Source organism: Xenopus laevis, chromosome 2S (assembly GCF_017654675.1).
Source record: "Xenopus laevis strain J_2021 chromosome 2S, Xenopus_laevis_v10.1, whole genome shotgun sequence".
In the NCBI taxonomy this organism is placed as follows: Eukaryota; Metazoa; Chordata; class Amphibia; order Anura; family Pipidae; genus Xenopus; species Xenopus laevis.
The window spans coordinates 141,958,902-141,985,379 of NC_054374.1; the positions used below are offsets into that span (position 1 = coordinate 141,958,902).

The window sequence follows — 26,478 nt, forward strand, 5'->3', positions numbered from 1 at the left end:
TTAATGCAGGTACCACTTGATGGAATCAGTCACACCCCTCTCATTCGAGATATTTAATATGAAGGGGTGTGACAGTAGCTGCTCTGCAGAGGACCTCCTTGCTGCATTCTTCTGGAGGATTTCACCGATGAATGCACGGAAGTTGTCACTCCTGGAAAAATAAAAAACAGAGGAAAAATTAAAATTGTTCAGGTTATATAATACATAAACCCAATAGAGGATGAGCCCCTTCCCTTATAATGCTTCAACTGATCTGCCTTAAAAAGGGGGGGTCTATTCGACCTTAGCCGTCAGATCCAACCATAATGTTTTGCCAATGTCTTGGCCTGGGTTGTATTGGCTGCCAGATAATAACCCCAAGGTCTCAAGATAATCATGAGATTAAGAATCTGTGCATTCAAGAGCTACACATATTACACTTTACCTTCACCTTTACTTCTTTCCCATTTATCAATTCACCATCCTTACTTCACCCCAATTCCCGAGTTTTCTTGACTCTCTTTCTCATTTACACACCCCTTTACTCCCCTGTCAATCCCCACCCTCTCCCCAATTTCTTTTTTATTTCCCCACCTCTCCGTCTCACTCTCTTTTTCTGATTCAGTACAAATGACTCACCATTTCTCCCATAGTAATGTTGGTGCGGGACCGTGCATAACCCTCTTCATTAATTTGTGTTCGGGGGATCTGCTGAATGCTAGGTTATAAGAAAATACAAAATGAGAATATGACAATCACAATATTTGGGGGGCAATTTACACAAATTTGAACTTTTAAGCTCTTTCACACCTTTAAAAAAGTCAAAGTAACTTAATTGTGTTCCGAGATTGGAAACGTAAGATTCAATTTTGAATTAAAATTTTCGTATACCAGCCCCTTAGTTTTTCATATTTAATAATACATATAAATGCCCTCTAACCTTTTGACAAACAGTTATTTATGCACTATAGTCCACACATACTGGGGTTTACTTACGATAATATCCTTCCGCCATTTCCAGCGCTGATATTCCCAATGACCATATATCAGCCTAAATATAAAAATTTGGAGAAAAAGGCAATTAGACAAGAATATACACAGACCACATGAAGAATCCCAATTACAGATATTTCAGGCACTTCTGCTATGTATCTATCCACACCCTGACATTGATTCTATTTGGAATGCACAATACCAAAATATAGCAGAACCCATATTTTATGTATTTTCAGAAAATGGTGTAAACAAATAGGAGATTTATGAGATATTTTATAATGCTGGGGTCACAACAAAAATGTGTAGACTGTGGGGAAAACAAAATCAAGGGTGTGAAATGAAGGTTTCTCTGTATGATACAAAGCGTGACCTTTGTACTGATATAAAACATTTCAAGGAGCGAAGTGTTGTGACTGTCATCTTGACCCCAAAGACCCCAGACTGAGTGTGTCTCAATGAGTTTGAAAACCCCATAAAGAGTCAAATGTAGTTGGTTTCTAATATTCCTGTGCCCTGCAGTTAGAATGCATTTCTCTCCTTCACTTCAGATTCCACATCAGAAGCCACATCAGAAGCCACTTTATAGCTTTGGATTCACTGTTATGAGAGGGGTATGTGAAGTGAGTGATGTTACATATACAGGGAGAGAGAGAGAGAGAAGACATCACTATACCTTCGAGTTGTAATGGATGATCTTGGTGCTAATGTTGCTGAGTACTTCTGGGGCCATGTATGGTATAGTCCCAGAAGTACTAACACTGCTTGTCCCCATGGTGGCAGAGCTGAAGTCGGCTGAAATTATAGAACAAAAGCGAGCATTTTAATGTCCATTTATAAATGTGACCCACCAATATACACCTTTGAGATAGAAGATACTATCCCTTTGTTCCGATTCCAAGCGTCACTTACTGATCTTTATATCAGCGGATGATGTCACTATAATATTCTGTGGCCTCAGGTCGTGATGGATGACCTTCTGTTTGTGAAGATGACACAGGCCCTGGGAAACGAATGAAGAAAAAGTATAAATATTTGTCATGCTCATTAATTAATTAGATTTATCCAAAAGAGTATTGAGGAGATTCACATGAGACATACCTGTAGCACCTCCCTGCAGATATAGGCAATCCAGTCCTCTGACAGGGAGCGTCTGGTGTTGATGAGGTCTTGCACTGATACACCAGACCAACGCTCCATAGAAATCTAGAACACAAATAAAGAATGGTTGATACATAGATTTGTGTGGCCTACAATGTTATTGGGATGTCTGGGGAAAGGGTGTAAGTCAGAAATAATCAACACAAGCATTCTGGATGTAAATACAATATCTGGTACAACTAAGAACAAAGTGATCCACATGCACCAGACTGTTTCTTACCAAACTGAATCATATTTGCATCCAAATGCTCGCTTGTATTAGAGCTGTTGAGCTCTGAATTAACACTTCCTTACCCACAGTCCTTCACGTTCCGGCATCTTCACAGAGGCAGGGTGGTAAAATGCCCCGTAAAAGCCGATCACATTTTTGTGGCCCTTAACTGCTTCTAAGATGTCAACTTCTCGCAGGATTCCTTTTTTGTTCTAGTTTCAATCAAAAGAAGCAAAGTTAATACAAGGGATAAAATGACCATTTCAAATACCCCAACCCAACGTGTAATTCGGAAAAATAAAAGCTTGTCCCCTACATAAGAGTGCATAATATTATTATTTTACTTCTTAAATCTCATACAGTATTTATTTTTATAGTTACATAGTTATTCGGGGTCAGGATATTACACTGACTGGTGCAGAAATGAGAACATGCCAATATTTTAGCATGTTTAGTAATATTTTTAGGTTAGCAAGTTCTCCTTCTATTTAACAATCATAATATATGTGTAACAAAAGACTTATTAGTATCTGATTCTAGTAATCGTATCAAGACATGTTACCTCGATATCCTTAACGATGGTGATGGCCACTTCTTTTTGCTCTTTACGGTGCCATCCCTGCAACAAAAGTAGAAAAAGAGACTCTGATTACTACTGTGCGGAACATTATGGGAAAGCAAACAAACACATATACTATGTGGATATGGGAAGGTTTATTGGTAGATTCAGAAGCACAAGAAAAACACAGAAGAGACAAAACTCTAGAGGGTACAACTAGTTGGCAGAATAAACAGAATCAACCAAAACATGACATAAAATATGCCATTTTAACATATCTTACATTATAGTTCATCCCATAGTCGTCCTCACAACCTGGCTCTAAGAGCTGCAGATATCTCCTGGGGTTCTAAAAAAAAACAAAAAAACATTGCATTAAAAACATGACAAATACAATGACATTGGACAAATCAGAGAAGCACAGGAAGTATAGGGGGAACTGGGAATTGGTGTATTTGAGAGAAGGCTGGGGGTTGGAATATTTAATTCAAACCATTAAAGTTGAGCTTTTGCGTTGTTAAAGTGATACTGACACTAAAAAATGAATTTTAGCATATGAATGTACATTAAATGTTACCTATAGGTCATGTTGATCATTTGTTGCTGAGAGGTTTGTTTTTGTATATAATTGTTAGTTGAAGTTCCTAAGCCTGACTCTCTGACACTCTGACTTTGCCAACCTGACTGTCCCATCTCAGCCTGTTAGTTACAGTTTCTAATGCTAACGGACTCCTGCTGCACAAATATGGCAGCCCCCTCATACAGGAACATGGGGGATCAGACAGGTAATGTAAAAGCATCATGCAAATACTTTATGGCAACGTTACAAGTAGCTTGCAAAGCCAATATTATAATAGATGTAAAAAAAAAGTTTAATTTCAGGTGTCAGTATCTCTTTAAGTGTTCCAAAATACAGTTTAACTGCTGCTTACCATGTATTTATCTGCAATTGTATGTTGATTCACCTGGGGAAGACAAAAACATTTTTTTTTAGATCAACTGTTTTTGGAAACCTGGAAAATTATAATTTGAAGAACAAGGATAGGGGCTGTCTATATGTTAGTTAACATAATTAGGTTTGCATATATAAGGTTTATAGCCAGGTTTCTTGGAACTAGACTTAAGTAAACCAAAACATGGTACATCTTGGTTAAAAGAGGGAATATTGTATATGTTATGTGAACTGAACCCTGGAATGCAGATGCTTAAATATATGTCCATATTTTTTGTATTGTGACTAGGGATGTAGCGAACCGCCGAGTATGTGTTCGCGAACGCCGTTCGCGAACACCGGCAAAAAATGCGAACAGTTCGCAAACTGTTCGCGAACTTCGAACATCCGAAAATCGTTCGATTCGAACGATCGAAGGATTTTAATCGTTCGATCGAACGATTTTCGTTCGAATCGAACGAAAATCGTTCGATTTTAGCGATCGAATGGTCGAATGGTCGAACGATTTTGACGCGAACGCCTATTGGCGAACGTCGCGCGACGTTCGCGAACTTGCGGCGGACGCGAACAGTCGAAGTTCGCGCGAACTAGTTCGCCGGCGAACAGTTCGCTACATCCCTAATTGTGACCATATCATTTCTACTTACCTGACAGATCTTAGCGTCAGGGGGTTCTGGAGTCTCCTGGTTAAGAGAGGAGAAGAAAAAGATGATACACACAATACAATCTTCCATAAAAATAGGGTGAATTAATTTGCCCCTATTTCCTTTCTTAGGATTACCTGGCGGTTGTTCGTTAAAGTTTGACAGTTTTGGCCATAAAAATAGTCGAAAATTTGAAACAGAAATTTGAATTTTCACTTTGACCCTTCATAAATCTGCCCATTAAAGTTAGTTAGGTTGTGCCTAACAAATTGCCACCCAAGGTGAATCTCAGTTTAATATCCCCTTCATTTTTTTTTGTATTTTTTTTTGTATTTTCACCATATCCTTTATTCTTACCTGACAGGTGTTACTATCAGGTGTTTCTGGAGTCTCCTGGTTAAAAAAAGGAAAGAAAAACATTGTATTATTGCTATTGTAAAGAAGCTAAACTACAATCTTGCATAAAATAGCTGATCTTTTTATTTTTCACTACTCTCACTCTCTTACCTGGCAGTTGGTAGTGGCTGGCTCCAGATTTTGCTCTGGTTTTTCCTCCTAAGTGGGATAAAGTTAATGATCAAATACTGATAATACTATAGTTCAGTATCTAAAATGTTTTTTGTATAAAGCAAATTCACTCAACTTCAAAAAAAAATCAAACTATTATGGATAGGACTACACGGACAATTTTGGAGCAATCCAACGTGCTGCGCAAAAACGCAGGTGTCAAAACAGATGTGACAGAAATAAGGTAAGTGAATGCATTGAAGTTGCAGCTTTGATCCGACGCGACAGATGCAGCTTGCATCTGATTTGATGCCTGCATTTTTGTGCAGCGCATTGGATCGTTCCAACATCATCCATGTAGCGCTACCGTAAGGGACCCATTCACTAAGTTCGAGTGAAGGAATAGAATAAAAAATACTTTGAATTTCGAAGTATTTTTTTGGCTACTTCGACCATCGAATTAGCTACTTCGACCTTCGACTACTAAAAATCGTTCGACTATTCGACCATTCGATAGTCGAAGTACTGTCTCTTTAAGAAAAAACTTTGACCCACTAGTTCACCACCTAAAAGCTACCGAAGTCAATGTTAGCCTATGGGGAAGGTCCCCATAGGCTTTCCAAGTTTTTTCTGATCGAAGGATAATCCTTCAATCGATGGATTAAAATCCTTTGAATCGTTCGATTCAAAGGATTTAATCGTTCGACCGAACGATTATTCCTTTGATCGTTCGATCAAACGAATTGCGCAAAATCCTTCGACTTTGATATTCTAAGTCGAAAGATTTTAATTCGCCAGTCGAATATCGAGAGTTAATTAACCCTCGATATTCGACCCTTAATACATCTGCCCCTAAATGTTTCTGTACTACTTTACAGCGCTACAAAATATGTTGGCGCAATATAAATACATGGGGTTTAACTACTGTATGTACAGTTCCATATGTGAATATAAATCATATTTATATCATAGTATTTGGGTTAATTGATTATAGTTAGCTGTTGGCAAACCATCATGTTAAATGGTAAATTCTTATGTTTCCATTAATAGTAATCATTTTGCCTAATGAACTATGCCGAGGTCAGCCCCATGGCTTTGTGCCACTTTTCTGCTTTCCTGACATATTGCAAAAGAGTATCACCAGATTATTGTGAGCAATGGTATAAGAGACTGTTATATCAGATCTCTCCTCTGGGAATATGGTGATGTTCCAATGGGGAGCAATGAGCTAACAGTTCTCATTTTAAAAATATGGTTACAAACTTGTGGAGCTGGGCCCCAGAGAAAAGGCTTAGAACAGGGGTTCCGCCAAATCCAAAATAGTGGATTCGGTTCATCCCTATTATAATCTCATGGTTATAAAGTCATACACAAATGATTATTATTACCTGGCAGGGGCTGCTCTCAGCCTTTTCCTCCTCAACCAGTTGTTCTTCCTCCTGGTTAAGACAGAAAAAAAGGTCAAAAATCAATATTGTGAAGCTTAAATCATATATTGCGCTGTAACACAATACAGAAAGATAAAGTATGGTTGGATTCATTTCTTTGGTGGGGAGAAAGACATTAAGGGGGTTATTTACTAAACTCCGAATGCAAAAATCATGAAAAATTCATTCTATATTATAGTCGGAATCTGAAAATCCGGCATCTCAGATCTGTCGAGGTTGCATATAAGTCAATGGGAGAAGTCCCAAAGATTTTTTTTATGTGCACTGGGTTTCGTGCAAGTTTTCGGGTGAACATTTCGAAAAAAAATCTTAAAAATTGTGAAAATCCGTTTATTTTCCATAAAGAAAAATTTCAGGAAAATATAACAATAAATAAGCGTAAAAAACCCGAGCAGATTTGATTGGAGTTTGTAGCAGAAAGTAATGAGATAAATTTGTACTTTGATAAATAACCCCCTTATTGTATCAGTTCAGCTTAATAAAACATATTCTGAAACAAGCCTTGTATAGAAGAAAGTGAGATCAACTCTGGAGTGCAGGTGCTTCAATGAACATTATATTTGTTTTTCAACTGTATTTTAATGATCAGGGTTTGTGAGAGAGAGCAGTTTGTTTAAACAGAGGGCTTCTAAGTCAATTGGTGATTATTTTTAAAAAGATGCAAAAACCATAGACATGCCTTAATTTCAAACTACAAGCAGATATATCAGTCTTTGGGATAAGAGCAGCTCATTATACAGAAGGTTTAATTAAATAATTCTGCTCAAATCATTTTAAAGGCTTTAAGGCCTACCTGTTGTTCAGGGGCTTCCACTTGCTCTTCGGAGCTGTTTGAAATTTCAGGCTCGCAGGTGTTTGGGCCTGATTCCTCTGGTATTTCCTATTTAGGACAAAGAAAATGTATATTTAGATATACCGAACCCTTGATTTTAAAGATGAACTGTAACATTTCTTTGGTGGGGGGAAAATATATTAAGGGGCACATTTACATAGCTCGAGTGAAGGATTAGAATGAAAAATACTTTAAATTTTAAAGTATTTTTTTGGCTACTTCTACCATCGAATTGGCTACTTCGACCTTTGACTTTGACTTCGAATCCAACGATTTGAACTAAAAATCGTTTGACTATTCGACCATTCCATAGTCGAAGTACTGTCTCTTTAAAAAAAACTTTGACTAGCTACTTCGCCAGCTTAAACCTACCGAGCACCAATGTTAGCCTATGGGGACCTTCCCAATAGGCTTTCTAAGTAATTTCTGATTGAAGGAAAATCGTTCGATCGATGGATTAAAATCCTTTGAATCTTTTGATAGATAGAACTAATATGTGTAAATATGTTATAATAATAAGAAGTACATCAATTTTATTTTGACAATAATGCAAAGGCCAAGGGTGGTGTTTTACTAAAGTCCATGAAATCATGAAATGTCTCATTTATGGAGCTGGTAATGGATAATCCTATGGTTATAATCTAGGGATGCACTGAATCCAGGATTCGGCCAGGATTCGGCCTTTTTCAGCAGGATTTGGCTGAATCCTTCTGCCTGGCCGAACCGAATCTGAATTTGCATGTGCAAATTATGGGCAGGAGGGACATTGCATGACTTTTTGTCACAAAACGAGGAAGTAAACCATTTTTTCCCCGATTTGGATTCGGTTCGGTATTCGACCGAATCTTTCGCAAAGGATTCAGGGGTTTGGCCGAATCCTAAATAGTGGATACGGTACATCCCTATTATAATCTCATGGTTATAAAGTCATACACAAATGTTTATTATTACCTGGCAGGGGCTGCTCTCAGCCTTTTCCTCCTCAACCAGTTGTTCTTCCTCCTGGTTAAGAAATGGAAAAAAGGTCAAAAACCAATATTGTGAAGCTTAAAGCATATATTGCACTGTAACACAATACAGAAAGATAAAGTATGGTTGGATTCATTTCTTTTGTGGGGAGAAAAACATTATGGGGGTTATTTACTAAACTCCGAATGCAAAAATCATGAAAAATTCATTATTTTTTTCTAAAATCTGACTTCCGAATTTTTCCGAATTTATTAAACCCCAAGGATGGAAAAGTCGAATCTGAAAATCCGGCATCTCAGATCTGTCGATGTTCCATATAAATCAATGGGAGAAGTCCTAATGATTTTTTTTATGTGCACTGGGTTTCTTGCAATACCCCGAAGTTTTCGGGTGAACATTTCAAAAAAATCATAAAAATTTTGAAAATCCGTTTATTTCCCACAAAGCAAAATTTCAGGAAAATGTAATAATAAATAAGCGTAAAAAACCAGAGAAGATTTGATCGGAGTTTGTAGCAGAAAGTAATGAGATAAATTTGGACTTTGATAAATAACCCTGTTTTTCTTTTTTTAGACAGGGGATTATTGTATATAAATATGTTTTTATATGGCCTTAGGAGTGCACCCACAACCCTCCTCTTTTGTACTTTGATAAATAACCCCCTTATTGTATCAGTTCAGCTTAGTAAAACATATTCTGAAATAAGCCTTGTATAGAAGAAAGTGAGATCAACTCTGGAGAGCAGGTGCTTCAATGAACATTATATTTGTTTTTCAACTGTATTTTAATGATCAGGGTTTGTGAGAGAGAGCAGTTTGTTTAAACAGAGGGCTTCTAAGTCAATTTGTGATTATTTTTAAAAAGATACAAAAACCATAGACATGCCTTAATTTCAAACTACAAGCAGATATATTAGTGTTTGAGATAAGAGCAGCTCATTATACAGAAGGTTTAATTAAATAATTCTGCTCAAACCATTTTAAAGGCTTTAAGGCCTACCTGTTGTTCAGGGGCTTCCACTTGCTCTTCGGAGCTGTTTGAAATTTCAGGCTCGCAGGTGTTTGGGCCTGATTCCTCTGGTATCTCCTATTTAGGACAAAGAAAATGTATATTTAGATATACCGAACCCTTGATTTTAAAGATGAACTGTAACATTTCTTTGGTGGGGGGAAAATATATTAAGGGGCACATTTACTTAGCTCGAGTGAAGGATTAGAATGAAAAATACTTTGAATTTTGAAGTAATTTTTTGGCTACTTCTACCATCGAATTGGCTACTTCGACCTTTGACTTTGACTTCGAATCGAACGATTCGAACTAAAAATCTTTGACTATTCGACCATTCCATAGTCGAAGTACTGTCTCTTTAAAAAAAACTTTGACTAGCTACTTCGCCAGCTAAAACCTACCGAGCACCAATGTTAGCCTATGGGGAACTTTTTAAGTAATTCCTGATCGAAGGAAAATCGTTCGATCGATGGATTAAAATCCTTTGAATCTTTCGATAGATAGAACTAATATGTGTAAATATGTTATAATAATAATAAGTAAATCAATTTTATTCTGATAATAATGCAAAGGCCAAGGGTGGTGTTTTACTAAAGTCCATGAAATCATGAAATGTCTCATTTATGGAGCTGGTAATGGATAATCCCATGGTTATAATCTAGGGATGCACCGAATCCAGGATTCGGCCAGGATTTGGCCTTTTTCAGCAGGATTTGGCTGAATCCTTCTGCCTGGCCGAACCGAATCTGAATTTGCATATGCAAATTATGGGCAGGAGGGAAATTGCATGACTTTTTGTCACAAAACGAGGAAGTAAACCATTTTTTCCCCGATTTGGATTCGGTTCGGTATTCGACCGAATCTTTCGCAAAGGATTCAGGGGTTTGGCCGAATCCTAAATAGTGGATACGGTGCATCCCTATTATAATCTCATGGTTATAAAGTCATACACAAATGTTTATTATTACCTGGCAGGGGCTGCTCTCAGCCTTTTCCTCCTCAACCAGTTGTTCTTCCTCCTGGTTAAGAAATGGAAAAAAGGTCAAAAACCAATATTGTGAAGCTTAAAGCATATATTGCACTGTAACACAATACAGAAAGATAAAGTATGGTTGGATTCATTTCTTTTGTGGGGAGAAAGACATTATGGGGGTTATTTACTAAACTCCGAATGCAAAAATCATGAAAAATTCATTATTTTTTTTCTAAAATCTGACTTCTGAATTTTTCTGAATTTTTTAAACCCCAAGGATGGAAAAGTCGGAATCTGAAAATCCGGCATCTCAGATCTGTCGAGGTTGCATATAAGTCAATGGGAGAAGTCCTAATGATTTTTTTATGTGCACTGGGTTTCGTGCAATACCCAGAAGTTTTCGGGTGAATATTTTGAAAAAATCTTAAAAATTGTGAAAATCCGTTTATTTCCCACAAAGCAAAATTTCAGGAAAATGTAATAATAAATAAGCGTAAAAAACCCGAGCAGATTTGATCGGAGTTTGTAGCAGAAAGTAATGAGATAAATTTGGACTTTGATAAATAACCCTGTTTTTCTTTTTTTAGACAGGGGATTATTGTATTTAAATATGTTTTTATATGGCCTTAGGAGTGCACCCACAACCCCCCTCTTTTGTACTTTGATAAATAACCCAATTATTGTATCAGTTCATCTTAATAAAACATATTCTGAAACAAGTCTTGTATAGAAGAAAGTGAGATCAACTCTGGAGTGCAGGTGCTTCAATCAACATTATATTTGTTTTTCAACTATATTTTAATGATCAGGGTTTGTGAGAGAGAGCAGTTTGTTTAAACAGAGGGCTTCTAAATCAATTGGTGATTATTTTTAAAAAGATACAAAAACCATAGACATGCCTTAATTCAAACTACAAGCAGATATATTAGTGTTTGAGATAAGAGCAGCTCATTATACAGAAGGTTTAATTAAATAATTCTGCTCAAACCATTTTAAAGGCTTTAAGGCCTACCTGTTGTTCAGGGGCTTCCACTTGCTCTTCGGAGCTGTTGGGAATTTCAGGCTCGCAGGTGTTTGGGCCTGATTCCTCTGGTATCTCCTATTTAGGATAAAGAAAATGTATGTTTAGATAAACTGCAACCTTGATTTTAAAGATGAACTGCAACATTTAATTTTCTATATTTTATGTCCAAAAGTAAGGGAAGAAAGCAGAGCTGTGGAGTGAGATGAATGATTGTTGTTTGTCAGTATTATTATTGTTAAAACCCTTATTTCTCTGATTGAAGTGTGTACAGTGAGACCTGCTTACCTGACAGGGGCTGCTATCAGCTTCCTATTGTAAAGCTTAAAGTATATATTGCGCTGTACCCCAATACATAAAAATAAAGTATGTTTGGATTCATTTCTTTGGTGGGGCACATTTACTTAGCTCGAGTGAAGGATTAGAATGAAAAATACTTCGAATTTCAAAGTATTTTTTTGGCTACTTCGACCATTGAATTGGCTACTTCGACCTTCGACCTATGACTTCGAATGAAACGATTCAAACTAAAAATCGTTTGACTATTCGACCATTCGATACTCGGAGTACTGTCTCTTTAAAAAAAACTTCGACTAGCTACTTCGCCAGCTAAAACCTACCGAGCTTCCCCATAGGCTTTCTAAGTAATTTCTGATCGAAGGAAAATCATTCGATCGATGGATTTTTCCTTCGACCGTTCGATCCACCAAAATGCGATAAATCCTTCGACTTCGATATTCGAAGTCGAAGGATTTTACTTCGATGGTCGAATATCGAGGGTTAATTAAGGCTCGATATTCGACCCATAGTAAATGTGCCCTTATTGTATCAGTTTAGCCTGATAAAACATATTCTGAAACAAGCCTTGTATAGAAGTGAGATTATGTCAATGCATTGTGTATGTAATGTATTCCCTGGGTTTATTATTTTCAATGTGGGATTTTTTATTCTGCAATTCCAGCTCGGTGTGAAAATATCGCTTTCAGCGGATTAATTAGGTACAAGTCTGCTGCGAGTATTTATGTGCATTTCTGGAGATATAATTAATAAATGAATAAAAAATGTTTAATGAGACCTTTTTTGCTCATACCTCATTGATGTTTTTGAGGCAACACCCAGACTCCTGTGTTTGTAGCCATAAGCACACTGAATTTGCATGCAATTTGGAATAGTAGATGGGACAGGCTCACCAGGGGTGTACCTAATTGCCACCCAATGTGAATCTAGGTTTAAAACTATTTTAATATTTTGACCATATTATTTCATCTTACCTGACTGATCTTAGCATCAGGGGTTTCTGGAATCTCCAGCTTAAAAAAGAAAGGAAAAACATTGTATTATTTCTGTTGCAAAGAATCTTAAATACAATCTCGCATAAAATAGAGGGTGATTTTATTTCTCACTACTCTCCCTCTCTTATGCTTACCTGGCAGTTGGTAGTGTCCAGCTCCAGTTGCTGTTCTGCTTTTTCCTCCTAAGAGGGATACAATTAGTGATATGTTCAACTTCTTGTAATACTACAGTTCAATATTGAATATTGAATATTTTAGGATTGTTTTATTTGTAACTATTTGGCACTTACTTGGCAGATGGTATTGCCAGATTCTGCTGGTTGTACCTGGTTAAGAAAGGAAAATAGATCAGAGTCACATATCACTGGTGAGTGGGAGGCGGGGGATATATCTATTGTATGTACAAATCCATATGTGGATATAAATCATATTTATATTACAGTTTTTGGGTTAATCGGTTAAAGTTTCTGTTTGCAAACCATCTTGTTAAATGGTAAAGGCGTATGTTTCCATTAAGGGTAACCAGTTTGCCAAAACAACTGTCTATGTTATTCCCATCACTTTATACTTCTTCTGCTTCACCAGATTATCATAGTTAAGAGCAATGGTATAAGAGAGACTGTTATATCAAATCTCTTCTCTGGGAATATGGTTATGTTCCAATGGGGAGCACTGAGCTAACAGTTCTCATGTTAAAAATGTGGTTACAAACTTGTGGAGCTAGTCCCCCTAGAAAAGGCTTAAAACAGGAGTGCCCATACTTTACCAGTGAGAGGTCTACTTTAAGTGATGTTGTCCTATTATGATCTACATCCATTAAAGCATTGTTAGCATTCTGTTCCATGGAAAATATTACTTAAATATTAGATTTATTCATGGGAAAAGTTATATAAAAAAATATTTATTTTATTTAAGAAACAATGATTTCTTATGTAACCTTAACATAATAAATATCTGAATAAAAAGCATGAAACAGGAGGGTGATTTAGACAAGCTGTTTGTTGACAGTGTCTTAAGATCTACTGATCACCAGCTAAAGATCTACTGGTAGATCCCTATCTATCTTTTGGACACTCCTGGCTTAAAATTAGGCTGGGAGGGGAGGGCTCAAACAGAAGAAATTGAATCTAACCACTGGAAAATAAAAAGGAACTTTGGTAATGATAGTAATAATAGTAATCAAAACAACATTTAAGGGAAGTTAAAAAATGAGGACTGTTTGATACCAACTCCTTTATTGCTTACCAAGCAGATAATCACGTGGGGTTCCTCAATGGGCCTCTCCTGGTTGAGTGATAAAAAGATGGTGTTACTTCATGCAATTAAAGGTCTATCATTCATTCTAAAGGAGTATGGTTAGTTTTGGAAACGTATGCTTTTGATTAGATATAACTAATATGTGTAAATATGTTATTATAATAATAATTAAATAAATGCAGGGTAAGGAATAGGGATTTATTCTGATAATAATGTAAAGGCCAAGGGGTTATCCCTTTGAAAGGAGAGAATGAGATTTCAGCCTCAAGAAAGAAAAGTGTTTTAATAAAGTTCATTCTGTTATGAAATATGTCATCTATGTAAGTAAGGAAGGTTCCATGGTTATCAAGTCATGGACAAATGATTATTATCTACATAGGGCGGGACTTTTAATATCAGAGGGGGGTCAGCTGGTTGATGAAAACAAGAAAAAGCACTGAACTCATGTTTTTCGTCTGTCTACACAAATAAGGAATCAGTTGATGAAGTTTTCCTTCTTAATAGTCCCAATTCTAGTAATACAACTAATGATGCATGGTTCACACATGAGGAAATTCAAAAGAGACTAGAACTTATTAAGGTAAACAAAGGTCCGGGGCCGGATGGTATTCATCCCAGGGTACTTAGCGAGCTTAGCTCTGTGATTGCCAAACCTCTTTACTTCATTTTTTCAGGCTTCATTGAGATCTGGCATAGTGCCGAGAGACTGGTGAATTGCTAATGTGGTGCAGCTATTCAAAAAAGGATCCCATTTTAACCTCAAACCTATAGGCCAGTTAGTCAGTGGTAGGAAAGCTTTTTGAAGGGTTAATAAAGGATAAGATACTGGACTTTATAGCAAATCATAATACTATCAGTGTGTGCCAGCATGGATTTATGTGTAATAGATCTTGCCAGACTAACTTAATTGTTTTTCGGAAATTAGGGTGGCAGTGGATATGATTTACTTAAACTTTGCTAAAGCATTTGATACAGTGCCACACAAAAGGTTACTGGTTAAATTAAGGAATGTTGGCCTGGAACATAGTATTTGTACCTGGATAGAGAACTGGCTAAAAGATAGACTACAAAGAGTGGTGGCAAATGGAACATTTTCTAATTGGACCAGTGTTGTTAGTGGAGTACCGCAGGGCTCTGTACTAGGTCCCTTGCTTTTCAACTTGTTTATTAATGACCTGGAGGTGGGCATTGAAAGTACTGTTTCTATTTTTGCAGATGATACTAAATTGTGCAGAACTATAGGTTCCATGCAGGATGCTGCCACTTTGCAGAATGATCTGTCTAAGTTGGGAAATTGGGCACAAAACTGTAAAATGAGGTTCAATGCTGATAAATAAAAGGTTATGCACTTTGGCAAAAATAATAGAAATGGAAGTTATACACTAAATGGCAGTGTATTGGGAGTTTCCTTAAATTAGAAGAATTTGGGGTTTTTTGTAGATAACAAGTTGTCTAATTCTGGGCAGTGTCATTCTGTGGCTACTAAAGCAAATAAAGTTCTGTCTTGCATAAAAAAGGGCATTAACTCAAGGGATGAAAACATAATTATGCCTCTTTATAGGTCCCTGGTGAGGCCTCATCTGGAGTATGCAGTGCAGTTTTGGAATCCAGTCCTTAAGAGGGATATAAATGAGCTGGAGAGAGTGCAGAGACTAAGTGCAACTAAATTGGTTAGAGGGAGGGAAGAGTTAAATTATGAGGGTAGACTGTCAAGGTTGGGGTTGTTTTTTCTGGAAAAAAGGTGCTTGTGATGGGACATGATTACACTTTACAAGTACATTAGAGGACATTATAGACAAATCGCAGGGGACCTTTTTACCCATAAAGTGGATCACCATACCAGAGGCCTCCCCTTTAGACTAGAAGAAAAGAACTTTCATTTGAAGCAACGTAGGGGGTTCTTCACAGTCAGGACAGTGAGGTTGTGGAATGCACTGCCGGGTGATGTTGTGATGCTGATTCAGTTAATGACTATAAGAATGGCTTGGATGATTTCTTGGACAGACATAATATCAAAGGCTATTGTAATACTAAACTCTATAGTTAGTATAGATATGGGTATATAGAATTTATGTAGGGAGGGGTGTATGTATGGATGCTGGGTTTTGATTTGGAGGGGTTGAACTTGATGGACTTTGTCTTTTTTCAACCTGATTTAATTATGTAACTATGTAACTATATACATGAGCAATTGTGGGTGGATGTGAATTGACTGGCTACTGAACCCTGTGGTTTTATTTTGTATTAGTATGAATTGAATATGTATATGGTGCAGCTTCATCAAGGTATAAATGTATAGGCAAGGAAATAAACTGGAGTTGATAGCACAAATAGGTAGAAAAATAGGGACAATGATTTTATTCCAAATGTGTGGATTGGCTTTCTTCACCCACCTAAACCTTCTACATGTAATGTCCACTGGATGGAGACCAGTATGAGGAAACCACCACACTGCTTTGGATTGGACACGATACTAAAGTGGCTGCAGTAGGGGCATGTGAGTTTTCTTTTTGTCTAGAAAAATAGGGTCACATATTCATGTCGCCAATTCTTCATCACTTACCACTACAGATTCTTTGATGGTATTAACTCTTTTTTTCTAATGAAGAGAGAGAGAAAAAAAAAGAAATGAGCAAATAGGAAAACTATAATTATATAAATGATATAAATACAACTTCTCTAAGTTAATAGAAACAATGTAAATATGTAGATAGCAGTATGATTTTAAAAAATCACATACAGTAGAACCCCCATTTTACATCCCCTGATTTTAAGTTTTCCCTCCTTTTACATTGTTGTTTTGTGGTCCCACCTATATATTATGCAAAATACATTTCCCTGATTTCAAATTTTCCTGGATTTATATTATTTTTCTCTGGTCCCCTGAAAAGATAGCACTATGATTTTAAAAAATCCAATATTAGATAAAATTTTTAGTTTAAATTTTGAATTTCCTGAAACCGAATCCAAACACTTAAAATTGGGAAAAAGTATTGGGACTTATTAGCAATTGAAATATTTGGTTATCTGAATAGAATGATTTGGTTTTAATTAGTCATGTACAAATTAATTTGCCAGCCATGGATTCGCTGTGAATTTCCAAATTTCACCATGTGCAAATTTGCCACGAAAAATGCCCATTGACTTTAATGCATCTGGACAAAAAAAGTTGCCATAAGAAAAAATGCCCATTGACTTTAATGCATTAGGACAAAAAAGTCACCATAAGAGAAACTCCCATTGACTTTAATGCATTAGGGCAAAAAAGTCACCATAAGAAAAAAACGCCCATTGACTTTAATGCGTTAGGGCAAAAAAGTCACCATAAGAAAAAAAGCCCATTAACTTTAATGTATTAGGACAAAAAAGTCGCCATAAGAAAAACGCCCATTGATTTTAATGTATTAGGACAAAAAAGTGACCATAAGAAAAACGCCCATTGACTTTAATGCATTAGGACGAAGAAGTTGCCATAAGAAAAACGCCCATTGACTTTAATGCATTAGGACAAAAAAGTCGCCATAAGAAAAACGCCCATTGACTTTAATGCATTAGGATAAATAAGTCGCCATAAGAAAAACACCCATTGACTTTAATGCATTAGGACAAAAAAGTCGCCATAAGAAAAACCCCCATTGACTTTAATGCATTAGGACAAAAAAGTCGCCATAAGAAAAACGCCCATTGACTTTAATGTATTAGGACAAAAAAGTTGCCATAAGAAAAAAAAAACATTGACTTTAATGTATTAGGACAAAAAAGTCGCCATAAGAAAAACCCCCATTGACTTTAATGCATTAGGATAAAAAAGTTGCCATAAGAAAAACGCCCATTGACTTTAATGCATTAGGACAAAAAAGTCGCCATAAGAAAAAACCCCATTGACTTTAATGCATTAGGATAAAAAAGTCGCCATAAGAAAAACCCCCATTGACTTTAATGCATTAGGATAAAAAAGTCGCCATAAGAAAAACACCCATTGACTTTAATGCATTAGGACTAAAAAGTCGCCATAAGAAAAACCCCCATTGACTTTAATGCATTAGGATAAAAAAGTCGCCATAAGAAAAACGCCCATTGACTTTAATGCATTAGGATAAAAAAGTCGCCATAAGAAAAACCCCCATTGACTTTAATGCATTAGGACAAAAAAGTCGCCATAAGAAAAATGCCCATTGGCTTTAATGCATTAGGACAAAAAAGTCGCCATAAGAAAAACACCCATTGACTTTAATGTATTAGGACAAAAAGTCGCCATAAGAAAACGCCCATTGACTTTAATGCATTTGGACAAAAAAGTCGCCATAAGAAAAATGCCCATTGACTTTAATGCATTAGGACTAAAAAGTCGCCATAAGAAAAACCCCCATTGACTTTAATGCATTAGGACAAAAAAGTCGCCATAAGAAAAACCCCCATTGATTTTAATGCATTTGGACAAACCAAAATTTCTACATAACCTAATCCATAACCAGGGATCATATGCAAGGAGCAGCCAGTCAAGCATTCTACAAAAGTCTCCTCCCACTGATTTCTATGGACATTGCACCTCTTTAACATTCCTCCTTTTCCAGTTCATTACCTATACATACAGAAAAACCTCATTTCCTTTTTTTTTTGTTCCGCTGTACTACTTTTCTTGTTGCAACTGTGTCTGTCAGCTTTGCATCTAGAACATCTTATGTTTCTTTTTACCATACCAAAAAGAAAATTAAGAAAAAAAAAGACATAACAGCACTTTAAAGTTCAGTAAATTATATAGTTATTGGTTGTTGTTTGAAACAAGCCTTATTTTTATTTATTTTTTACAAATTTGTGTTTGCCTATGTTAATGGGAGCTACCATAATTCTTTTTAGTTATAATATATATGTATATACTGTATGGTTTTGAAAGAGGCATTTCTCACATATGGAACTATATATTCTTATTACAGGGAAATAATGTCCAAGTTAAAACTCACCAAGTCCTCAACCTCAACTGTAGCCCACCAGCCTTAATGCCTTCACATGCAGCTTCTCCATGGTCTGAATGTCCAGATTCACCTAGACCTTGCTCCTAATGTCAAAGCATTAATGTATCCACTGCTCTGAACAAATTTATCAGTGTGAGAATGCTTGATCTTCCACTTGCTCAGCAACTTAAACCCTCACAAACATTCCATTGTGATCAGTTTCTTAGGAAAAATTCTCATGCATTTGGGAACCATGGGCACCATATATAGGACTACATAGGCTTTGTGTATAGCTGATCTGCACACAATTAAAAAAAACAGCAACCAAATGGTAATGTTGTCAATGTACTTGTATTTTGGGTTTCCTTCTTCTGCATTAACAATGCCACATATTGCATTACTTAACTTACACTTAATTTTCAGAGGAATTCTCTAACTAGAGGGGGTGACCACCATGGGGAACATTCATACATTTTTTAGTGATTTGAATTGCTGTTCATTATTATTCCCAAGCAAATAGGCACACTGCACAATTGTTATGACCATTGCATTATCAAGAAGTGAGTTCTTATTTGTTTACTAATAAAAATTGATAAGCTTTTATGCCTGACTGATTTAGTCAGGCATAAAATGTCCAGACACTCTACCTAAAATTACATTTTCTCATTTGAAGCACTCATTGCTGAGTTCCCTGCAAGCAGTGACAGCACAAGAACTATTAATACGGAATGGGGGTTAGGGATTAAACGTAATGTTCATAAACTCAACTGGAGAACATTGGGGTGATATTGGAACACAGATTGTGAGCCAGGCCTGATCCCCAACATCATTTTATTCTAATGCTCTTGTGGCTGAATGGGAGAAAATCTCACCAACAATTTCTAGTGGAAAAACTTCCATAAGGCAATGGGCTGTTATTTCAGCAAAGGGTTTACCAACTTCAAATGAATATCCTTGGTTTGGGAATAAGATATTATACAGAAGGGACAGATAAGGGAGACCTCATGCTTTTGACGAACTACAGCTCCCAGACTCCATAGGTAGATATCCCTAAGGAATAGTAAGTACTGCAGCTTTCAAGTGCTATATTGCTCATTTTATGCCACCTCTTTCAGGGCATTTTGTTTTTATGCACTTGCTTTACAACTGTTTTGTTATTTTATTGTGATGCTTGGAACAATGAAACAAAATTTCAGTATTTATAGACTCACCACAGCAACAACAATGGAAGCACTTCAAAGGGTTCTGCGTGTGAAAAAAATCGAATTCCTCAGTGTTGATGTACATTCTGTAGCAGACAGGGAAATAGCTATCGCTCCAGAGGAAATGAGACTTATTAGAAGTGACATGTTTAGTCCAAAATGCTTCCCATGGCAGTGTGTAAAGGGCTTTACTTCATGGTGATGGAGGCAGGATCAAAATAAACTCCCATAAAGCCTTTGGCAGTCAGCTGATGTTGGGCATTGCAGTTCAGCAACAGCTAGAGTACTAGTCATCAAAGTGTGTGGCTAAGGCCCATAGGTGTGTTAACAGTGGCAGGGGTGGCTCAAACTGAAGGCCAGTTTGGGCAAGATGTAAGAAGAATGCCTATTTTCTAGATGCTATGAACCCTCATATTGAATGTTATTTACAATAAAACATTGGATGAAAACTTATTTGCAGTACTGAATATTCTTGGAACTATGACTGAACATATAACAATGTTTTCTTATGTCTATATCTAATGGGGTTCTTCAAGAAATGTTAGACCTTAAGCTTGAAGGATACACCAATGAGCTACAGGCTGCCAGTTGGACATGCCCACTACAAATGGGACACAGAGAGTGGTTGAACCTGCCAGAACATCCTGAAACAGAGCCTTTTTATTGGTGGATATGCATTCCTAGGTAAATTGCTTTGAATAATACAATAAGGTTGAGTCATTGCAACTTTATTTTAAGCACATATAACACACACATAATGCACAGAATGTAAGAAGATTGCAATCCATCGTATACTGCTGAACTTTGATTTCCATATTTTCAGCAACAGTTCCATCAGTATTTGGAATGTAGATCATAGTGAAATAGCTGTGCCAACTAATTGTGACCTATGGAAAGGAATATGTTTGCCAAACTTACATCCTTTGGCTGCTGAGAATGCTGTCGTTCAACAGTTTGACGGTCAAATATGTACTTTAGTGCTCCAATAAAAGCACAAAGAGCACTAAACTACTGAAATGTTTATCTGGCAATCAAGTCGTGGGTTTGAGGGAAATCTGTGTGGCTTTATATAGATGTCAGTGGAAAGAGACCTACAATAGGCAGGGAGTATTTTTTGGTTGTCATGAATAGAGGGGATCAATATGGCCCTTAAGCAACAACAAATTGAGCATTCTGAACCCATAGACCTAAAACTGATTACTTAAAGGGAATGTCAACCCAAAAAATAACCTTTGGCCTAATAAAGAAAACACAATTCTAAGCAACTATATACACGCTTAGTCTATCCCTTTCTGTTCTCTACCCTGGTGGCTCAGACTGTTGATACAATGTAAGACAAGGCAGCTGATTAACAGACCTGTCTTTGCTGGGGAACTAAGGGCCAAATTCACTAAAGTGTGAAGTGGCTAATGTCATTTTGCCTCTTCGCAAATTTACCAACAGTGACCCTGGCGAAAATTCGCCAGCGATGTAGATAGACTAGCGCAACTTCACACTCTAACACTGGCGAAGTTGCACTCTGGCAAAGGGGGTGAAACTACGCAAATTTACTATGTTTTTTTTTTCTGAACGTTACCTCCTTCGCCAGAATTTACTTCGCCAGGTCAGAACAGGCGAAGTTCAATAGAGTAGATAGGAGCTAGTAAAAAAAATGTTGACATTTTTTTTTTGGGTGATAGGCTGAAAAAGAGTGAAATTTTTTTTAGGGTGCCCACCTTCCCCCAAAATTTGTTAACATATGGCACCTTACATATATTGTGGGCACATGTGTAGAGCATTAGAACACTTATATTAACTTTTATTAATTTTCACTGGGCGCCATCGCATATAGTGTATGCGATGGCGCCGTATGCAAATTAGCCTTCGTTAGTGCAACTTCGCTTAGCCTGACAAATTAACGCTAGCTCAACTTCGCTGCCTTTCGCCTCCTGATCACAACTTCGGATTTTAGTGAAGTAGCGCCGGCCTGGCGAAAATTCACCAGGCGAAGTGCGCCAAAGGCTGCGATATTGCAACTCCGCAGGTTAGTGAATTTGCCCCTAAGACTTTAATGACAAGGAGTAAAGCAAATGCTGCTTTCAATAGCAATTGTTTTTACAAATAACTTTTAAAGCAATGGAATATTTTTTTTATATGTGTATTGGAAAGTTGCTTAGAATAATGTTTTCAAAATAGCAAATTTTTATTTTGGGGTTGACTTGCCCTTTAAATTACTTCAGATTTTAGATTCCTTAGCAAGGAAGGAACGCAGATCAATATTAATATATAAATGTATATCCAGGGACATGCTGTACCAGCCATATTTTACACAACAAATGGCGAGTATGGTTACAGTGCCGCAGATGCTTTCATTTCAAAAATAATCTCTAAAACATAGAGGCATCCAACCAGGTTACATGCGGTACAACCCTGATTTTTATACGTATCACATTTTGTAAGTACTCTTTTCCAATAACTAGTTTTATATAGAGTGTGGACACACAGATATGGTCCGGACCATAACACATTAAGAAGGGTTATTTATGAAAATCCAAAGTTGTCAGATTTTTTAAAATAAAAAAGTCAGACCAAACTAAAATCCATGATTTGACCTTATTTATTATTTAAAAAGCACGATGTAATTCGATCGGGGGAAAACTCAATTTTTCGGGCTTTTTCCTGAAAAGTCAGAATTTCTGCCAGATTTTCTGACTAATTCCAGCCCAGACCACAGAAACATCCAAATAGGATAGGGACTTCTCCCACTGACTTATACACAACCTTGGCAGGTTTGAGTTCAAGTTTTTTTTCCCACTAAAAATCCGGATTTTATCCAATTATACAGAAATTCTGGAAGGACATTGTGTTTTATTCCTCCGAAGCCTTAGACCTGCCTCGTATTTTATCCCCACTGATCTGCCTACTGGGTATATTTGAGGATCTGGATCTGGACCACTGCACCAAAATCTGCTATCTCCAACTTCTCTACTTCGCAAAGAAAGCCATACTTCTGAATTGGAAATCTACTGCCCCTCCGTCCCTGCCATTCTGGCTGAACCTAGTCAACGGTTCTCTGTCAAACCAGAAATTGACATACCTTTCCCGCGGCTGTCCGCAAAAATTTACCAATATCTGGGGCTCGTGGCTGACCTACAGAGAAAACCCGGTCACTCCGCTGAGAAATGTGAATTGTTAAACTGTGGTATTCCTGATTGCTAGATGTGTTAGCATGCCCTGCTCCCTTTGCCTTTGCTCTCCTATCTTTTCCTTTCTTTCTCTGTCTCTCTCTTTCCCTATTTTCTTTTGAAAACCTGAAAATAAAAACTTTAAAAAAAAAAAAAAATCCGGATTTTATGGTAAAAAAAAAACCTAAATTTTTTTGAGTTTTTGGCATTTGGACTTTAATAAATAACCCCCTAAGTGTGATAATTCCACCATTCTGGTACAGGATCCATTATCAGAAAACTAGTTATGCAGAAAGCTCAGAATGACGAAAAGGCCATCTCCCATAGACTTCATTTTAATCAAATATTTTAAAATGATTTCCATTTTCTCCATAATAATAAAACAGTACCTTGTACTTGATTCCAACTTAGATTTAACTAATATTTATTGGTGGGAAAACCATCCTTTTTAGTTTAGCTAATGTTAATGTTTTTAAGTAGATTGAAGGTATCGAGATCCTAATTACAGAAAGATCCTTTATCTGGAAAACCCCAGGTCCTGATTATTCTGGATAACAACATTATTTACAGTCCCTGGGACATTGTAACTAAGGTGCGATTTTCCATAGGCAGAAAAAGAAAACCAGACATTTTCCCCAGTAATAAGGGTCACTTTTAACGTACTACCAGTACCAGTTACCAAACTACTTTCCATTTCTTCCTCATTGATAACATTGCCACAAAGTACCATTTTTAGTAGCTGGCCTGAAAGGGGTGTTTCACTTTTAAGTTAACTTTAGTAAGTTATAGAATGATCAATTCGAAGCAACTTTTCAATTAGTCTTCATTATTTATTTTGTATAGTTTTTGAATTATTTGCCATCTTCTGCTGACTCTTTCCAACTTTCAAATGGAGGTAACTGACCCAACGTAAAATACAAATGCTCTGTAAGGGTAGAGACACACGATCAGATTCGGGGAGATTAGTCGCCCAGAGACAAATCTCCTCTTCTTCGGGGTGACTCATCTCCCCGAACTGCCTCCAGCCGGCTAGAATATAAATCTCCAGCAGTATGGCAATTGGTGCGCTTTGTTTTCTGAAGTCGCCCAAAGTTTCCTCGTGAGGCAACTTCGGGTGACTTCGGAAAACGAAGCGCACCAATTGCCATCTCGTCGGCAATTCGCCTGAAGTTGCCTCACGAGGAAACTTCAGTCGACTTCGAAAAACAAATCGCTCTGAGTGCCATCCCGCCAGCAATTTAGATTCTAGCCGGCGGGAGGCAGTTTGGGGAGATTAGTCGCCTGGAAGAAGAGGCAATTTATCACCGGGTGACTAAATCTCCCTGAATCTGAGTGTGTGTCTCTGCCCTAAGTAGGGTTGCCACCTTTTCTGGAAACAAATACCGGCCATCCTATATTTTTATGGTTCTTCCCTATTAATAACATTGCCACCAAGTAGCATTTTTACTGGCCAGGTGGCAACTCCATCTGTAAGGTGACAAATGTGTTGATACTTTTTTACTCATCTTTCTATTCAGGCACTCTCACATTCTTATTCCAGTCTCTTGTTCCAGCAATGCATTGTTGCTATGGTAAGTTGGACCCTAGCAACCTGACTGCTGAAATTGCAAAGCACAGAGCAAGCGGCTCAGTGTCGGACTGGCCCACCGGGATCTAGGGTTGCCACCTTTTCTGGGAAAAACTACCGGCCTTCCTATATATATTTATCTTTTTCCTTATCAATAACATTAGGATCAGCCATCATTTTTAGCGGCCAGCAGTGGCGTAACTACCGGGGGAGCAGGGGGTGCAGCTCACGCGCCCCCGGCAGCTCACGCACCATGAATTCCTCGCTGATTTCCGGGCGGTTCCAGGTGTACGTAGTGGGGCGGGGGGCCCAGCTGCGCATCCCGCGCCAGAGCCCGCCCCCCCTCTAGTTACGTCACTGGCAGCCAGGCCGGTAAAATACCGGCCAGGTGGCAACCCTACCGGGATCCCAGGAGAGGAAGAAAATAGTACTGAGAGTGGGCCCCTGGTCTACAAACTGTTGATGGGCCCCTGGTCTAAGGTTTTTTGGTGGGCCCCTGGTGTCCCAGTCCGACACGGGAGCGGCTGAATAAAAAGATAAATAACTCCACAAATAATAAAAAAATGAAAACCAATGGCAAATTGTCTCAGAATATCACTCTCAGTCTCTACATCATACTTAAAGTTAACTCAACCCCTTGGAGGGATTTAAGGCAACCATGGCTACAGTAACTATCTCTCTCAAGTCAACCCCCAAAAAAAAAAAAGGACTTAAAACCAGCACTGCTGTACTGAGGTTTTTGAAAGAGCTTTCCTTATCCCGGAACCAAGGTTGGCACGGCTCGTTTCCGGGCGGACGAATTCTGAATGCACCAAACTGGTGTAGCGGAATATTTTTCCCCTGTCAGGGTCACGCTGTGTCTTGGTGTGTGTGTGTGCAGGCAGACACCAGGGATGATGTATCGGAGACTCGTGCTGTCAGTGTGGGAACAAGGGGGCAGAAGAAGCGTGAGAGGCTCGTGCGGCAGCAGGTACAGCTGGTGACTTTGTTCTTAGAAATACTATGTGCCATTTCTAGCAGTGGTTGTTGTATTTTGTTTACAGGGACAGATCTAAGGCTGTGGCTGCTCGAGTGACGAATAGAGCGTTACATGTGGCTGACTGGGCATCTTCTATGTTGGACAAGCAAGACGTGTAGGGGGAGGGAATTCTCGTTACTGTTCAGGAGATGGGCAGCTTTACAGACATTCAAACATTCCAGCATCTGACAATTTGCTCTTTGCTCTGACTCTGTCAGTCCAACTTATTGCATGGACGTTTCTCATATAGCGTGTTTGAGGGCCAGATTGACTTAAATGAACATTAAAACAATGTATTGTTGTGCTGCAGTTGCATAGTTTATAAACACACTGCTGTGTAGCCACGGGGGCAGCCATTCAAGCACAGAATACACAGCAGATAACAGATACTCTCTGTAATATACAATGAGATTCTTCAGAACTTATGTGTTATCTATTGTGTATCCTGTTCTTGAATGGCTGCCCCCATGGCTAGACAGCAGCCTGTTTATATAAAATATAGTTGTGCTTCTAAAGCAAACACACCAGTGTTACCAGTGCAGGGCAACAATTCATTTGATTTTTATTACTTTAGTGTTTAGCGTTCCTGTCCTTCAAAATTATGATTCCACACAAAAATTAGAGCGCTCACCTGTTACTCCATAAACCTTTTCAGGTGTCTGGTGCTAAACAGCATACAAGGCCCCCTGCGAAGAGCCAGTACAATTGCAACAAAATCCAAAGTAGCTGTAGCACACAATTCAGTTTTGATAATGCAAAAAGTGACTTT

At 37.7% G+C, this 26,478-nt stretch overlaps 2 protein-coding genes across 3 annotated transcripts in view; one reads left to right on the forward strand and one right to left on the reverse strand.

Annotated features, from left to right (window-relative positions):
* Positions 1-25,012, reverse strand: LOC108709137 (traf2 and NCK-interacting protein kinase). The gene is made up of 24 exons (XM_041584756.1): positions 24,944-25,012; positions 16,370-16,405; positions 12,840-12,875; positions 12,684-12,731; positions 12,529-12,567; positions 11,249-11,335; positions 10,232-10,282; positions 9,255-9,341; positions 8,238-8,288; positions 7,248-7,334; positions 6,395-6,445; positions 5,007-5,054; positions 4,857-4,892; positions 4,503-4,538; positions 3,836-3,868; positions 3,187-3,252; positions 2,907-2,963; positions 2,428-2,556; positions 2,074-2,178; positions 1,885-1,975; positions 1,649-1,767; positions 976-1,030; positions 619-697; positions 1-151 (listed from the first exon to the last, which is right to left on the reverse strand). The coding sequence occupies exons 1-24, from the start codon at positions 25,010-25,012 to the stop codon at positions 1-3; spliced, it is 1,647 nt and encodes a 548-aa protein (XP_041440690.1).
* Positions 25,013-25,446: 434 nt separating this feature from the next.
* The window catches only part of mrps31.S (mitochondrial ribosomal protein S31 S homeolog), a 37,064-nt gene continuing 36,032 nt past the window's right edge, over positions 25,447-26,478 (forward strand). The window contains exon 1 of one of the 2 annotated variants that reach the window (XM_018250205.2): positions 25,447-25,661. In XM_018250205.2, the coding sequence (XP_018105694.1) occupies positions 25,498-25,661 (164 nt within the window). In that variant the 5' untranslated portion in view covers positions 25,447-25,497. The remainder of the gene's footprint in view (positions 25,662-26,478) is intronic. The other variant, XM_018250204.2, reaches the window with a different exon arrangement.